The 18,103-nt window shown below is 39.0% G+C and overlaps 1 protein-coding gene across 1 annotated transcript in view; it reads right to left on the reverse strand.

Annotated features, from left to right (window-relative positions):
* CTNND2 (catenin delta 2) overlaps positions 1 to 18,103 on the reverse strand; it is a 554,610-nt gene that overhangs the window by 484,178 nt on the left and 52,329 nt on the right. Inside the window, exon 5 of the mRNA XM_025215651.1 lies at positions 9,147 to 9,711. Coding sequence (XP_025071436.1) covers positions 9,147 to 9,711 — 565 coding nt within the window. The remainder of the gene's footprint in view (positions 1 to 9,146; positions 9,712 to 18,103) is intronic.

An 18,103-nucleotide genomic window follows, 5' to 3' on the forward strand; every position in this document is an offset into this window, starting at 1 on the left:
ACATGCAGATGCGCCAACATTGACTTTCATTCAGCTGAAAAGTTTACTCTTCCTATGTGGAGCTAGAAGGGAAATGGCTGGATACGTATATTTCCACATGTGATGGTACAACATTTTCAGCAGAAGTACACAGCACAGCACTCAGGAATATAAAAAAAATATGGGACGTTACTGTAGGATTTATTGCTCTTTTCAATATAGGTAGTAAGTAGGAAATACATGCATTTGATCTCATATTTTTCATGTAATACACAGGGAAACTGAATCCTAATTGGGAGTGACAGATTTAAGAATTCCATACCATATATATAGTTCCCTAAGCTCTCACCTGCCCAGACAACATGTGGTTTCACACCAGAAAAGTTAAGGATTAAGAATCTGATATAACTTGTTGGTCAAAAGGAGTCTGACCATGAACTTCAACATGAGGGTAGGGAACTACAATCATAGGCAACAAAGTCAATTGACTGAGTGTGGTGGAGGTAGACAGGAAGATATGGCAGGACCAGGCAAAGATGGGAAAGGAGAGAGTGCTGAATAAGGGCCCTGATAAACCTAAAACTGGAGTTTGTTATTGATACCATTCTAACATACTACTACTACCATAATATATACAAGCAATTATGGGGGAAGAACTTTTTCCTTTTATTCCTTTAAATTCTATACATGAATGAACACAACTGAATAAAAATTGCTTACCCACATTATGAGAATGGGCTTCGGTAATTTTTGGACTTGTATCTATGGAAGAGTGGAATATTAGGCAAACTATGATTGACATTTTCATACTGCATTTCACAGTTACCTGTACTTTCATACTGCCCAAATAGCATAATACACCTGGAATGAGCTATGTAATATTATTTTCACTTAAATATTATTCAAGCATTATTCCATTTTAAGATGCTGTACATATTAATGCTCCCTTTTGGAACTGAAATGCAAAATACATGAGTTTACTTGATAGTAAGTGCATTCAAAGTTACAAGGTCTTTGAACATTTTATTTGGTTTTATATGACTTTGCTTTCCTTTTAAATCACTGCCTAGATTAACCCAATGAGGAAAAAAATACTTTAGTTCACCTGCTATGCTCCTGATCTTTTGCTGTCTTTCATCTGGCTGGGGCCAGTGGCAGATGCTTCAAAGACAGATGTACAGTGCAAAAATATGGAACTACTTTCCAACTGACAAAGTTTTACCTGCATTTCTGACTTTATTTAACATAAGGTAACGCAGATGCTTTTCATATGACATTAGTCCTCATCAGGGTGACAATATTTCAGTAAATTAATTTAAGTGCATATACCCTGTTTTGTGTTTGCTCACCAAAAGAAGGCCTCTTCAATAAAGATCATATTAATTTTGAGACACTTTCTGTGTCTAATCTAGCCTCAGACACAGTGATGATTACTAGTAGTTAAATAATTGGTACAGTAAACTTTGAAACAGTGCAGATCTGGAAAGTTCTTCTGAAGCCAGATTTGCACTACAGTCAAGCATGAGTCAGCTAAATTTCAGGACTCTGTTTAGCATTTGTCTGTGACTGATCATGAGAGCCACAATTTGATATGTCCAACTATAAAAGACAAGAGCTCTGTTGCAAGGCTTCATTCAAAGAAACTAAAAAAACTTTTTTTAGTACATGCATACTCCACTAACAACCCAAATGCCCATTCATGTCTTCAAAATGGGACTTACGTGTTGGCAATGTGCTCTGGTATGTGCAATCTCATTCTGTCATAATATAGAAAAGAAATGGTACATTCACAATATATAGTTTTCATGATACTAAACTGTATTTTGCAACTTTTCTGTTGTATGCTGTGCTATCTTCAGAAGCCAACTTTTACGTTTACTAACTGTACAAGTGAAAGGCACAAACTTATTCCAGTTACAACATTCTATTCTAACACACACAAAAATATGAGGCTTTTACCTATTACATTCTATAACCTCAAATGTTTATACCATTTGCACTTGGGTTAGCCCCATAAACCAGTTAAATAAATTAAAACTGGGGCCAATTACAAAATAAAATTATCATTTGGTAACTAATGCTTATTTGCATTCATGGATGGTGGCACCAATATGCATTTTTTCCCCAAAAGAGACAGATGCTATAATGTCACAGCATTTTGCTTTTGTGATATGGTAGTGGTTGGAGACTGATGTGTGGTAGTGGATGGAAATTCTCTTCTGCAGGGGACAGAGACATCCATCTGTCAACTTGACCTGTTTTCTTGAGCAATCTCCTGCTTGCCCAGAGCCTGGATGTCACAGAAGGATTACCAAAATGTCATGGAAGGATTACCAAGATTTATCTGGCCCCATGACTACTACCCCAAGCTGCTCATCTATGTGGGCACCAACAATGCTGTCATGGATGACCCTAAGCAGATCAAAAGTGACTACAGGGCTCTGGGTGTAAGGGTGAAGGGGACAAGGGCTCAGGTGGTGTTCTCCTCAATCCTTCCAGACAAGGAGAAGGGCCTGGACAGGAGTGGAGGCATCCTGCAAATCAATGCATGGCTTCACAGATGGTGTCACCAGCAGGACTCTGGCTTTTTCAACCATGAAATGTTGTTCCAAGAAGAAGGATTGCTAGGAAGAGATGGAATCCACCTGGCAATAAGAGGGAACAGCATGCTGAACAGACCTCACTAACATAGTGAGGAGGGCTTTAAACTAGGTTTGCCTGGGGATGAAGACCAAAGCCCTGAGGTAGGTGGGGAAATGGGTGACCTGGAAGAAGCACAAATATGAGGGAGTAACAAAAGAGGCCTTTGCATTCTTCCTGAGAAAGTAGGTCAATCGACTAGTTACTTCAAGTGTTTGTACACGAAAGCAGAGAGTCCTGAAAACAAGCAGGAAGAACTGGAAGTCCTTGCACAGTCACAGAACTATGTCATGATTGGAATAATGGAGACTTGGTGGAATAGCTCACATGACTGGAGCACTGCTAGGTGCATAACCTACTTAGGAAGTTTAAGCAGGGGAGAAGAGGAGGAATTGCACTTCATTGTAAAAGGGCTGTATGATTGCTCAAAGGTCTAGTATGAAACTGGAGTTGCAGCTAGCAACAGACATGAAGGGTAACAAGAAGGGTTTCTACAAGTATGTCAGCAACAAAAGGAAGATCAGGGAAAGTGTGGGTCCCTTACTGAATGGGAGAGACAGCCTGGTGACAGATCATGTGGAAAAAGCTGAAGTACTCAATGCCTTTTTCACTTTAGTCTTCACAGGCAAGGTCAGCTCCCAGACTACTGTACCTAGCAGCAGCCTGGTGAAGAGGAGAGCAGCTGACAGTGGCAAAAGAACAGGTTAGGGACTATTTATAAAAGCTGCACGTGTATAAGTCCATGCGGCCAGATATAATGCACCTGAGGGAGATGGCCAAAGTAATTATAGAGCCGCTGGAAATCTTTGGAAACTCGTAGTGATTAGGAGAGGTTCTCTATGATTGGAAAAGGGCAAATACAGTGCTCAAATTTAAGGAAGGGAAGAAGAAGAATCTAGGGAACTACAGATTGGTCAGCCTCACCTCAGTACCTGGAAAAATCATGGACCAGGTCCTTGAGGAATCCATTTCTAAGCACTGGAGGATTAGGTGATTGGAAACAGTCAGCACGGATTCACCAAGAGCAAGTAATGCCTGACCAACCTGATTGCCTTCTATGGTGAGATGACTGTCTTTGTGGATGTGAGTGGAGCAGTGTACATGATATACCTTGACTTTAGCAAGGCTTTTGATATGGTCTCCCACAAGATTCTTGTAAGCAAGCTAAGGAAGTATGGCTTGTATGAATAGATTATCAAGGTGGATAGAAAAATGGCTGGATTGTCAGGCTCAAAGGGTACTAATCGATGGCTTGATGTCTAGTTGGCACCCAGTGTCAAGTGGAGTGCCCCAGAAGTCAGTCCTGGGACTAGTTTTGTTCCATATCTTCATCAATGATCTGGAACATGGGATGGAGTGCACCCTCAGCAAGTCTGTGAATTACACTAAACTGGAGGCAGTAGTAGATATGCTGGAGGATAGGGTTAGGAGTTAGAGAGACCTGGACAAATTGGAGGATTGGGCCAAAAAGAAATCTCATGAGGTTCAATAAGGGATAGAACAATCCCATGTGCGGTACAGGCTGGGGGCTCACTGGCTAAACAGCAGCTCTGCAGAAACAGATCTGGGGTTTACAGTGGACAACAAGTTGAATATGAGCCAAAAATGTGCCCTTGTTGCAAAGAAGGCTAACAGCATACTGGGCTACATTAGTAGGAGCTCTGCTAGCAGATTGAGAGAAGTGATCGTTCCCCTCTATTCAGCACTGGTGAGGTCACATCTGGAGTACTGTGTCCAGTTTTGAGCCCACTGCTACAGAAAGGATGTGGACAAATTGGAGACAGTCCAGCAGAGGGTGACAAAAATGGTGAGGGGGCTGAAGCACATGAGGGAGAGACTGAAGGAACTGGGTTTATTTAGTCTGGAGAACAGAAGACCAAGGCGGCCTTAATAGGAGCCTTCAACTACCTGAAAGGTGGTTTCAAGGAGGATGGAGCTAGACTGTTCTCAGTGGCAGCAGATGACAGGACAAGGAGCAATGGTCTCAAGTTGCAGAGAGAGAAGTTTAGGTTCGATATCAGGAAAAAAACTCTCTCACTAGGAAGGTAGTAAAGAACTGGAACAGGTTACTCAGGGAGACTGTGGAATCTCTATCCTTGGAAATTTTTAAGACCCAGGTAGACAAAATCTTGGCTGGGATCAGTGGGATAATACAGTTGGGTATGGTCCTGCTTTCATCAGCGGTTAGACTAGTTGACCTCCTGAGGTCCCTTCTAAACCTAATTTTTCATGATTCTATGATTCCAAGTCAGCACTTCATATAAAGCAGTTGTATGGCTCCAGCACATTAATGATGTGTAGAGGGGGAAATGAAGTATATGAGAGAAGCAGCAGCACTTCATATCAAGCAAACTGGACAACTTGCACCTGTATGATGAAGGATAGGTATTCTCTAGCCTAGCAATAAATATGAAGATACAGTGAATTACAACAAAAGTGTTAAGTGAAATGTACTCAAAGGCAGCGTTTATATTTCTGCTCTCATTCTCCAATGGTTCTTCAATTTCAAACGCAAAAAATGGAAAACCCACATAAGGAGGAATAACATAATTCCTCAAAGAAGAAAAATACTCAAAGGAAAAAATGAAGTTGAAATAATTCATAATCTAAAAATACTTAACATAAAACCTGTAAGGAATGAAATGGAGTTGTCTTAGAGCAGTATACACAGTGCCCCATCCTGTAAAGTCTTTCATATATACTTATCTTTAAATCTACTGACTGGTGAATTTGACAGAATTTAAGCAATTGCTTAACATTATCAACTTATGTAAAGGCCATAATATGCTAGGAAATATACATAAAAAGTGACAGGTAGGAGAGTATAAAACAGCAGACTGATTGGATCTCATGTCCTAGCAATGCTTGATGCCTATAAAAAAAGTCAGACAATCACTATAAATAAAGCATAATAAAGTTATTGGTTCCACTTAGATTTTGCTCAAACAGAAGTTTATTTAAAGTACAGCAATAGTCATCTCTCTGTATCCATAACAAAATGTTATTTGCTAAGAGATGAATGTGGCACTGGCATGGTTCAACAGCAAATTCACACTTGCTACAGTAACTCAGGAATTCACTGGATTTTCTGATCAATATAACACTTAATTGTTACAGCTCTGAAGTGCTTACTAACTACTTTCTTCAGAATATAATATGAAGTTCTACTCATGGAGTAGTTTTCTTTCCACCCAGCAAATAGCCTACGCAAAACAACACCTGACATTTCAAGGAACTATACACCTTTCTGTAATGAACAATGATCACTTAGAGTCAGTACCCCCCAACGCTTAACCTGCAAATCTGTTCAAGTGCAAGATCCTGTTCCTACAAATACTGAGTGAAATAAGGAGTTCGTCCACCTCCCAAAAGACCATCACTGAAGTTCAAGATGCTCAGCAACTTACAGAAAGGGGTCTTTTGTTGAGGGGAGGGAGGAGAACAGGGGGAATTTTCCACCTATGCCATAATATACACAGAAAACTTGGGATAAAAAGCCTTTTGCAGGTATACTGTCAGCTACAATCACAACCTGTTAAAGAACACACACAACAAAAGCACTACAGTATATTCCAAAATCAAACCCACAAAACACCTGTTCAGCACAAAAGGGCTGAGAAGAACTTATGTAAGGACTCATTTTGAGGTCTAACAATAACACACAAATTCCTTCAGTCAAACAATATGTCCAGAGTCAATAATATCCAGAAAACACTGCTCCAGAAGGGAGGCTAAGCACATGACAGACCAAGACGCAGGCCCAGAAGGACCTGCAAGTAAGCATGCTAGTGTCAATATTCCTCTTAGTGGCGATGCCATAGCCTGTGACTGCTGTCAGTACGTAAGGTATGAGAGGGATAACACTCAAAGCATTAAAAAGCCACTGCTGAGCATTTTAAAATAATCCACAAACTATTTTTAAAATTAATGTTTATGTTTTCCTATCTTTTATAAAGCAAGCCAGAAAGTTCCTCAACCTAAGCCCAAAAGAAGCAGAACAGTTAAAAAACCAAGAACAAAACAGGAATGGCAAATTTGATTTGGCTAGATAAAATTGTGGGACATCTTAGTACATTGAGAGGTGTACCAGCAAAATTGCAAAGGTAACTGTGCTTTCACTTTAATACTCCACCTTACTTTGAGTATTAATTAGTGCCTGGCATAAAATAAATATTAAGAAAGCAAAGCGCTGCTTAACTTTCTGTCTCCTGCAGTACCATCATTTAGCTTGTTTTCCAGGGACCAAACAGTTGTCCTCTTCTTCTAAAAAGACCTGAATTTCAAATGTAAAAAACCCCACCACTCATAAGCAGAAACACATGTTTTGGAAAATAAATTTTTCAGATTGTCTTGATGCATCATGAAGAAACAAAGAAAATAATAATAATAAAGATGCAATCCCCTTTTTCTATGACTGCTGCTATTAGGATGGGAAGTCCAAATTTTGCCTGTTTTCAAAACCGATTATCAGGGAGGAAATCAATTTTTAATTTTTTAAACAAACTAAAAATACAGAAATGAGTCTACTATAATTTTAACGCTTTGAAGCCAGGAAAAAGCAAACACCTAATAAGAGAGAGAGAGAGCACGCACGTGAGTGTGCACATGCTTTCTAGTGGCTTAACAGTACAGTGGGATACAATTTGTTTCTGAGATCAGAATGAGGGTCATGAGTAGCTCTCATTTTGAAACTACTGGGAATGGGATTAGTCAGGCCCTGAGGAATGGAAAAGTCTCATTACTCTTTGCAGCAAACTATCTGGCCAATAAAAAGGGCAGCATCACTGGACCAAAGAAAATGCCTTTATCTTTCAAGGATGGACAATATAACATAAATCCCAACTCTGAAGTGAGTAAGAGGAGAGAATAGAAACTGAGATCAGGAGAGATCACCACTCTGCAAATTGGTTTCAGACAGTAAAAAAAAGTCAGAGGAATCCTTACAGTGACACCCACAGAATATGGGCTGGACTATGAAAGAAGCCTGAAAGAACTGTTAATGTTAAATGGCATACACCAGTTTTCCCACTCAATAACAGACAACAAAACTCAATTATGAAAAATTGGAATTTTTTTAACATGCTTGTAATAAATATTCTACATGGTAACATTTTAGACCTTTGGGGGAGATGCTTCCTTGAGTCATGAGGAAGGGTGATGCCATGGCTGGGCATAGTGCTCCATTATTTGCAAAAGGAAAAAAAAAGAGTATTTGATAGCCACAGTGGTCAACTTGTGGAGTTCTCCATTTGCACCTTATTCATTTAGCCCTTGTGATAACTACGTTTACATGAACCAAATCTAGAAATTAAATGCTTTAAATGTTGATACTTCTATTAGTCAGATTTACTTGATTCAATTTGTTTTGAAGGAGATTTTCCAAATAATTTTTTAGGGGGGAAAAAAAAGAAGATACATGTACTGGCATCATCTAGGAACCAGCCATGTCAGTTAATTTACCCTAAATTTTTGGATGGCATAACGCTACAGTTGCATGTTATGATGCTGACACCTGTTTGGGATTTTTTCCTTTTAAATTTCAAAAGGGCACTTGGGTACCTGCCTGATATACAGCAAGTTCTTTTATGTGCCCTATTTATCTTCAAATTTATCTATTTATGTCAGACAAGAGAACATATGAGCGCAGCAGCTGTTACTATAGCAATGAAACTCAAATGATTTCAAGAGAGGACAAAAATTCACCATTGAAAGATGTTCAGTTCAGTAGTTAGATGATTTAGAAGATGGAACATTAGCCTTTCAATTCCAGGTCCTGGCTCAAAGTTTGTGCTTATGGAGAAATGAAATTGGCAATTCCAACTTGTTCCCCAAAGAGTCATAAGAGCCACACAGCCAATACCCTATAATTCAGTACAATCTGGCATATTTGAAATCTCTTGTAGGAAGCAGTACAGACATTGTCAGATAAACTCAGCATCTCACAGCTCAAGGGAGGTGCTGTCCCCTAGGTAAGGATTGTGGCTGAAACAAAGGTAGAGAAAGAATGTAACTGTGTTTTGGGGGAAGGGGAGAGAGATGTACTTTGATTAAGAAACAGGAATTCAGTGTCTAATACCACAAGCTCTTTAACTTTACGAACAAAAAGATTTACCTAATATCTAAAAGATTAGATGAATCAATAGGAGCAAAGAGGAGTGGTTTTTTGATGTACAGTTTATCACTGATTTAACTGAAGCTGCAAGTCTCTTAAGGTTGTTTTCTACCAGACCCACCAAATTCTTTAATCTTCCCTTAATGTTTTATATTCTTTCAGTAATAGTTTCCACTGACACAATCCTGGAATCTCATTGCCATACACACTACGTGGGTGTCTTGATAGTAGCAGAACCGTTTAAAGCATGCTATCTTTAAGAGGTCAGAAATGCCCAGAGTAAGTCTTTTCCCCTCTTCACGTACAAATAATAATGGATCCTACTGATAAGCATTATTACACTGAAACAGACTGCCCATAACAATCATTTAGAAAGCATTTAAAGCGTTAAAGAGGAAAGATTGGCTTGATTTACCTGCTAGGGAGCCAGGTCTCTGTAGGGTAGCAGTGGCATACAGTTCCTGGGAATGCTTGCTGTACTGATCTGAAGTATGGACCAGCCGTTTTGTAGGAGACAGAGTAGCATAAGTGCCAATGGTGGAGCTTAGCTGATGTATAGGAGAGGAGGAAATATTAGACTGTATGGTGGGTGGAGAGGTCACACGAATTGGGGACGGAGAAAGTCCAGCTGAAGACACAACAATATTGATTGGCGAGCTGGTGCTGTAAGACTTAGCTAGGCGGCTTGGAGACTGCTTGGGAGAGGAAACCCGCTGTGTGGTGCTGTATCCAGCGCTCTCCGATGCTGATCCCACCCGCTGGAGCTTGGTTGGAGAGCCCACCTGCTGCATGGACAGTGGAGAGCTCACTCTCTGGGCTGGCAGAGTGGAGCTGGAGTAATAAAGTGTCGAAGAATGCTGGGAATCAGGCAAATGGAACGCGCTCCCATGGCTTGGCACAAAGGACTCTCTTGACTGAGAGGCAGCATGTGATTGAGAGGGTTCAGATCCAGCTAAATGGGTTGCTCGACTAGTTGTGCCCTGTCATGAGGTAAGAAAACAGAGCCATCATAAATGAGACACAGAGAAAGAAGAAAAGCAAGAAAGGAGTTGAATATACTTTTAACCCAGACTTACAAAATTTAACCCCTCTGCTATAAAAAAAAAAAAATCAGTGCTACAAAAGATTTTAAGAAAAGGAAGAAAAAAGAAACCCATATCCCTTTTCAGACCTTAATAAGGTTTGAAGCAAATGCCTTTAGGATTAAGCTACTAATATTCTTTAATCTGCTAAAACATTTTTGTCCTTTAAAGGAAGGGAGGGGGGAAGAAAAGAGAAAAAAGGAACAGTTTACAAAGCAAATTCCAGACAGTAAAATTCCCCTTTACCTTGCAAGTTGGTATCTGGTTATATATCAAAATTATTATTCACAAATTTTTTGTGCTGAAATACTATGAAAGATTTCAAAGTTACGCCATCAGAACATTGAGATTGAAGATCTAAAATGACCAGTTCAAACTTTCATTGCAGAGACATTTCTTATGTTAGCTCATTTAAAAAAAAAAAGTAAAATCAAGTCACTTTAAAGGATCATTTTAATTGAAAAACTTTCTTCATTGAAAAGCAGCTAATGTCTTTCCTGTGAGAAGAGACTAGATGAAGACAGCCCCCGGAATGTGCTGCTGCTGCCAGACAGAGTTTTCTATTTGAAATAAGCAAATTAAAAAAAAAAAAAAAAAAAAAGAGTCAATAAAAATAAGAATCAATTTTCAAATCAGACTCTTCCAGTTGCAAAGCATTCTTTCTTTCCAGTACCAAGAAATGCTGCAGTAGGAACCAAAGCTATCATCACATGAAAAAGAGTAGAAAATGTCACCCTTCATAGTGTGTGAAAACCCAGCTCCACATCCTTTCCTTTCAGTTTATCTCTCTATCTCTCTCTCTCTTTTTTAAGAGCCCCCTGCAGCTGTGTCTTCAGACTGAAAGGCAGTTGCTTCTTATTTATTTACACGGCACAAAAGAAAAGGAGGGCAGGGGAGGAGCTGTAGTGGGGGTGGGCACTTTCCTTGAATCGCATCCAGAGAGAAATTTGCATTCGAATGAAAACAGTACATTGTCAGCCACTTCTGTGCAGGAGGTCTTAGATCTTCCTAGCAGCATGTAGTGCAGCACAAAGTTTTCCTTAAGTCTAGTAATTAAAAAAAAGAGAGAGAGGGAGAAAATCCTCAGCAGATGCTCCCTATTAAAAATTTCAGTTATGAGCCTGAGCCCCTTCTGGAATAACAGAGAATAGAATGAACACTCTTATCTCTGTACATAGACAGCATTCCAATTTTTATCAGGGATCTTAGGCTCAAGAGATCATTTGTGGCTGTTAATCTGGTAACATTAAAATCCTCTAATAACAGCAGCCTGGAGTGAGAGATAGGAAAGCTTCCTGTTGAAAGATAGTCTCTTGTTTCTGATACATTTTCTTCCACATACACCCTTTTTTCTGATCAGGCAGAGGATTTATTTGAAACCTTTAGCACTGCTCCAAATCCTGGAAAATGACACAATTTAAAACATCATAATCAAGGGTCCCTCCCTTCCCCTTTCAGTTCAGCATCTATTGAGGGGAAAAAGAAGTCCCTTAAAATACTGTAAATATCTGTATGTTTGCTTGTGAAACAATCTTGATATTTTCTCTTGATGAATCTCAAAATGTATTGCTTTGAACTTGTACTTCCTTTTTAATAGGCTGTAAAGAGAGGGTTTTATTTATTTTTGCATTTGTTTGTTTCCTAAATAAGTTCCTTTGAAAGAAGCCTATTAATTACTGGTATAAAACTGTAGATCGTGACTCTATTAATTTCACTACATTCCCTCACAGATGAAGGCCCAGTGTACATGGAAAGAAATAACAGAATAAAGCACAAATGGCAAGTCACTGAAAAGTAAGTCACTGAAAACCTGCATTTTCTTTAAGTTACCTGATGGGGAAAGTTCTTACTTTTACTTCTTTCTTGTATCTGAGACTCTTTTAAATTAGTGTACTTTGTATAGTGTTGAGAAAATAGTTTAATGTGTTTTTCCCTAGAAATTCATCCTATGAAAAATGCAAGAATATTATGATCTGCATCTCACAGCTCAAGGGACTTTTCATCATTGTGCTTCAAAAAGTTGGTGGATGTGAAAGCTAAAGTAACCTTGAGTTTGGAACATCAACTTAGTTTCATATACGAAAAGTGCAAGTTCTGTACTGGTTGGAACTAGTGACAGCTTACAGAAATGCTACTCTCAATTCAGTTCACTATAGAAACTACACAGAAGTCAAAGGAGATGTAACTAAACACCACTTTTTTGTTAACCATTCTGAAGTTATAATATTTTATGAACTGAAGTAAGTTAAAACACCACAAAATTAAATACAGATCCTCAAATCTGTGTATCATTCTGGATGAACAGGCAATATCCTGGAATACTATTCTGAAGACTACTTAAAAGAATCAGGAATGTATGGCCTCATCCAGGATAGAAAAGGTTTTGAAAAGATCAGGAGGCAACTATCTATGGCATCTCTTTACCAGATAAGAAAGTCCAAACTACATCTGAATTTACAATGATTAAAGAACATAACTTTCACCTACGATTTTAAGTTAGAGCTGATCATTCTTCATTGAATGTAAGTCTGCCAAGACAGGAGAAAACATGGTCATTCCAAATCTTGCATGGTCAAGAAGGACTTGACATAATTATTCTATTGAATTTTGAAGTTCATTTAATAGCCATTAAAGAGAGGATTCTAATTTTGGCATGGTAAATTAGGGGTAGAATAGTTTAATACTATTTTTTTAAGATAAAAGTTTTTCTTTTAGTCTAAAGATCTCGTGGGAATGTTCAAAACACATCATGTACCATTTGTTTTCCTGAAATCAATTCAGGGTTGCCTACTATTCTAAATACAAGGAGTAAAACATCAAAGCTAACCCATATTCTTAATAATTCTCCATCAATGGGATCGAGTTCTGGTGTCAGCAACTTCAAGAACTGCAGGGTGGTCTACTCTGGAGCAGAAGGGGCAGTGGAACACTGACGTGAAATGGTTAAATTGGAAGTTCAAACAGCAATCCGTTCCTTTAGGCCCCTTGTGAAACTGAGTACTGGATACTGGATCTGGGTGAGGAGAAAGCACTTCTGGATGGTCAGACTGCAATTGAACCCTCTGATGGGGCTAATAACTGAAAGGAGGGCAGAGCTGTCTCAGCTGTGACTAATCCCATTCTATATTAATTGTATTATGAGGTTCACTTTCTCCTAAATCATCACATTAAATCGTCATACACTAATGTCTTCTATTTCAATATATATCATGGGTTTGGAAAAAGAATCTATTTGGTATGTGCCCTTCACCCTTCTTCATTGGGTAGGACAGCTTTACATATTTCATCCCTCATTCACCCAGCAACATTAAATTTTATGGAGGGAAGAGTATAATCAACATAGCTTTTTTCTCATTATCATCTTTATCACAGTAATTTTGTGACTAAACTGGTAAATTTTTACAAAGGATTTTTCAGACTAGGTTAATATGTTGTTGTATCCTCTTGCTTTAGTTTTGCTATGTATGCAACATAGTGGGGGAAGGGGGAATCTCCTGCGTCTCTCCTCCATGCACAAAGAAGTAATCTAGCAAACAATAACCTGATTTCTTGTGTGCACATGAAATAAAGCCTCTTTGAAATTCTGCCTCATTGTATATAATTTAATGTTGACTCCTTTCTATCATCAGTTTATGTTTTTGCTTTCAATAAAATGCTCTGCGAGAACATTAATAGAACTGTGAAAATGATCATTTTCTGTTCCATATTTAGACAAATAAAAATGAATGGTCAACAGTGATATTGGCACAACAAAGCCAACAGAGCTTTATAGCCACACAAATTCCTGAATATTCTGATTTGGAGTCTACCCACTAGATGTTCTGTGTATGTGCCTATCATTTTTGCCTGTTGTGTGCCTATCATACAGATAAAAATCTGTATTTATGCATGCAAACTGATTTTTCAGTCTCAGACCAAAATTTAAGATATTTTCTTTTAGAGAAAAAAGATCAAATAAAAGCATCAAGAGGTGGTCCTAGTGCTAGGCAAAACGTAGTTGAAAGGGACAAAGAACTGTGCAAATCATATTGTTGGAAATCTTGTCAAAAGTTTATTTTCAGTGACAACTTTAGGTGAGTAACAGCTACAAATAGTACACATGAAGTCAACCCAAAATTAATAAAATATCAGCACCAGTATATGTATGTTAATAAAAGAACACTCATTTGTGGGGAGAACTGCTTAACAAAGGGAAGTCCCAAAGAAAGCTGAGGCAACAAAATTACATGAAAGCAAAATGAAGAGCAGGGACATGTTAACTGGTGCACACTTTAACAATGCAAATCTAGAACATAAGACAAATAGAAAATCATTTGGGTTTTCAAAAAAAGATCTAAAACCTGAAGCACAGAGGAAACACAACTTTCCAATGGATCTAAAGTGCTTTCAAACTGTAGTCAACTGGAAAACAAAATAATGAATTGATTCTATTTCAAGAAAAAAAAAATCATACTTGTCTTTATACTGCTACAGTGAACCCTAAATCAATATTTCATACAAAATTCCATTCTCTACATTGTAAGTATCAAGATGTAAACCTTCATAAGGGTACCTGGTTGAATTGCATAATGATAAAACACATCACGCTACAACATCCCTTTGGTTCCTTGGGAATTAAATGAAGGTGTGATTTCAGATGTCACGCTAGGAGTCTACAGATAATATCCATCTTGTCAGTCATCCAGAACAAACTGCATTAGACGCAATGTATTTATAAGGTCCCAGGTTCATTCTTTTAGGGTAGAAAGACAGATAAGCTGAGAGCAACTGTTTATCAATGCCAGTCATTTCTACTGCATGTAAATAGTTATTACTGCATATATTATGATACCACCTGCTAAATGCCTCAATCTGCCTGCACTGAGGTCTATAACAAGAGATATATAAATGCAGTCTATGTGGCTATCACAAACCTCCCATTGCTTCCAATTAAGTCAGTGGCAAAACTACCATTCACTGGGCCTTAAATTGTCTATCAGGTACAGTATGTTTGAAGATTCCCTAAAGACAAAAGTACAAAGGAAAGGCCTAGTCGCATAAATCAGAGGTATTATCAGAAAGAAAGGCATTAGCACAAGTCAGATCAAGCCAAGCACAATCTTAGCAGGCACAGCCACTCAGTTGGTCCAAAGGTTGGATGTCCACAGCCCGTGCATGTTGAACAAACAAAACAGAGCCCTTTCCTGGCTCTATTATCTCACCCATTCTATGGTGAACTGATTCAGAATTTTACCTTAAATCCAAGATTTTAAACAAACTGAACCTGGGAAGAAACTTCTCTGTGTAAGACAGGACAAACCCTATGACAGATTGCTTCAGTTCCCAAATATAACACATGCTCTTTCAAAAATGAACAGTAATATGAAGAGCAGCACCCCATATCAGATTTAAATAATCCAATGGGTTCCTTTATTCCACAGAACAAATAACCATAGACTTTTTAAAATTCCAGCTGAGACCTGTGGATCAACTCTGCTTGTTTTTAAACCAATACAATGTCTGCCTCATAAAATCAACAGAAATGGGACCTGTAAAGGGGTATCTAAGACAAGACCCAATACTGCACGCTTGAGTTATACCTTCTCCAGAAGCCATAAGAAACAGGAGAAAAGTCACAGGCTACATTTCAGAACTCAGCAAGTGTAAAGCTCTGCTACCCAGACTTAGAGTTCTGTGCATCTCTATTATACTAGGCTTGTCTTCTTTGGGAGGAAAAGGGATAAAGAAGAGCAATCCATGCTAGATTTTCTCTTCTTCCTAAAGTTGTTTAGTTTTTAGTGATATCTCAAATGGATTAGCTTTATTTTGGCATGTACAGATCTTGAGTCTACCCTTGTCCCATTTCCCAATGCTAGGTTTTAAAGAAACAAATGAAAGCAAGGTGGCAGCAGCTATTCTGGGCTTTTAAGGTTGGCATAAAGAAAATCCTTTATCAATTTTTTCATTCATCCAAACCAGTCTTGTGAATTGCTCTTTGTTGCTGAATGCCATATAAACTATATATTGCCATTTTTGGTCTGCTACCTTTGTACAGTTAAAGAAAAGTCTTGTGCTCACATGTGGACTTTCAAATAACCTCTGTTATCCTGCCAGGGGTCATTGTGAAGTCACTGTTTTTAATATTGGTTTAATAGAAAAACAAGCAGCCAACACCTGGTATGTAGATCATCCAAGTAGGGAAAATGATACTTTAAGTAAGAACAAACTAGAGAAGGTCTTTAGCTTTACCTGCACAAGGCACTCCATTGCGAGATTTGCTTCCCTTATACATGCAGTTACTGGTAGGTCATCATTTTGTAGAATGACAAAAAAAAAATCCTGGCTCAGCCACAGGTAAAGGGAGGGGGAGACAAGAAACTCTTAGGAAAATACCATTCTGCTGGATCACTCTGACTTTTAAATCTAATGTCTTTTACTTTTTAAATGGTTTTTAAGGTTTTCAAGTACCCATTCATGTGCCAGACAATTCAATCCCAAGGCATTAATGGTTTGGAAAGGCATGCAAGAGAAACCCCCTGCTGTTGTCTCAGCAAAGGAAGCAGGATTGGAAAGTGGTAGAAATAGCCTTACTCAGAAATGTAAACCATAGGACTTTCCTTAAATATCATCAGATCTGTGACAAATCACTAGCCCTAATCAAGACAGCTCCCATTCTAATTGAGCCTCTGTTGTTTACAATCCCAAGTTATTCTAATTGGTGCTTGGCATTTATGTCCTCCTATGCAAAATTCCCATAATGTTCAATGTCATCAATATCTTTTTAGGAATTAAAAGCCATGGCAATCTTGGACTCTAAGATACTTTTAAGAAAATAAAGCATCAGTGATAAATATAGGAAGCACTAAGATGTGAAAACAATGCAGTTTGGGGAACCTGTTGAACAGGGAAACTGGAATAATATGCAGACAATGGGACAGCTTCTGCTTCAAGATCTGTTATCTTCTAAACACTTCCAGAATTTAAGCTTAATGTTTAAAAAAAACCCAAAATACAGTCAATACTCTATGATCTGCAATGAAGTACTTCAAGTTCTCAAAGCAACTAGCACTTCCAGATAGAATTTTGAAAGATAACTAGTTGCATTACATTTTCTTTACAACTTTTCAAAAATCATAACCATGACCACAGCTAATGCTGACCTCAGAACTTTTTACATATTTTCCCCACGCATTCTTGATGCATGGGTGGTGAAGGAGAGTTACATTTCTTGCATGCAGGTATCAGAGGAAATGTATATGAGGCACAATGTCTGTGGATTATCTTGAAAAACCAAAAGTAACAGCAAAGTTGTGCCCACACAGGAAAGCTTCTGACTCCTCCAAAACATTCAAAAGTCTTTATTTTACAGCATGAGATTTCCTGGCCTCATACAGCATCCCAGGACACTCTCTCACTTCACCTGACTTTTCTCCTCCTCAAATTTTTGTTTCAAACATCTTTGAGTGTTATTTGTTTGGCATTTTAGAAATGGGCCCTATAAAGGGTGACCTAAACTACCCAGACATTTGCTGGAAGGAGCAGACAGCCAGGTCTGACCACTTGCGTAGGTTCCTGGATGTATTACAGGACCTTCACCTTATCCAGGAAGTGTACAGCCCCACTAGGGGTAACGCCTTGCTGGACCTGGTCCTGGCCACGGGGGATGACCTGGTGAGGGGACTGAAGGTCCTTGACCACCTGGGCAATAGTGATCATCACCTGCTGGATTTCACTATCCAACACAGGGTGTCAAGGGATTACACCAAGGCTAGAGCCCTTGACTTCAGAAGGGCCAACTGCAATGAGCTTAGGAGACTAGTGGGGGAGGCACTGAGGGCCCAGAAGGTAGAGGAGATGGGAGTCCATGAGGGATGGTTGTACCTTAAGGGGGCGATCCTCCAGGCCCAAAGGATAACAGTCCCTGAGAGAAGCAAGTGGGGTAAGAGTGCTCAGAAACCCCCTTGGCTCAGCAAGGGCATTCAGGGATGCCTGAGGACTAAAAGCGGGGCATACAACCAGTGGAAGGGAGGAGCTATCACCGAGGAGGAGTACTCCTTCTCGGCCTGGGAGTGTAGGAGGGCTATTAGGAAGGCCAAGGCAGAGATGGAACTCAGGCTAGCGTCCAGGATTAAGGACAACAAAAAGTCCTTTTTCAAGTACATTGGGAACAAGAAGAGGGCACCAGGGAAAGTAGGGCCCCTGCAAGATGCAAACGGTAATCTTGTGGCTATGCCAGACAAGAAAGCTGATATTTTTAACAGTTTCTTTGCCTATGTTTTCTTGAACAGGGACCAGGACATCCCACCTACCA

Source organism: Alligator sinensis, unplaced genomic scaffold, assembly GCF_000455745.1.
Source record: "Alligator sinensis unplaced genomic scaffold, ASM45574v1 scaffold82_1, whole genome shotgun sequence".
NCBI lineage: Eukaryota > Metazoa > Chordata > Crocodylia > Alligatoridae > Alligator > Alligator sinensis.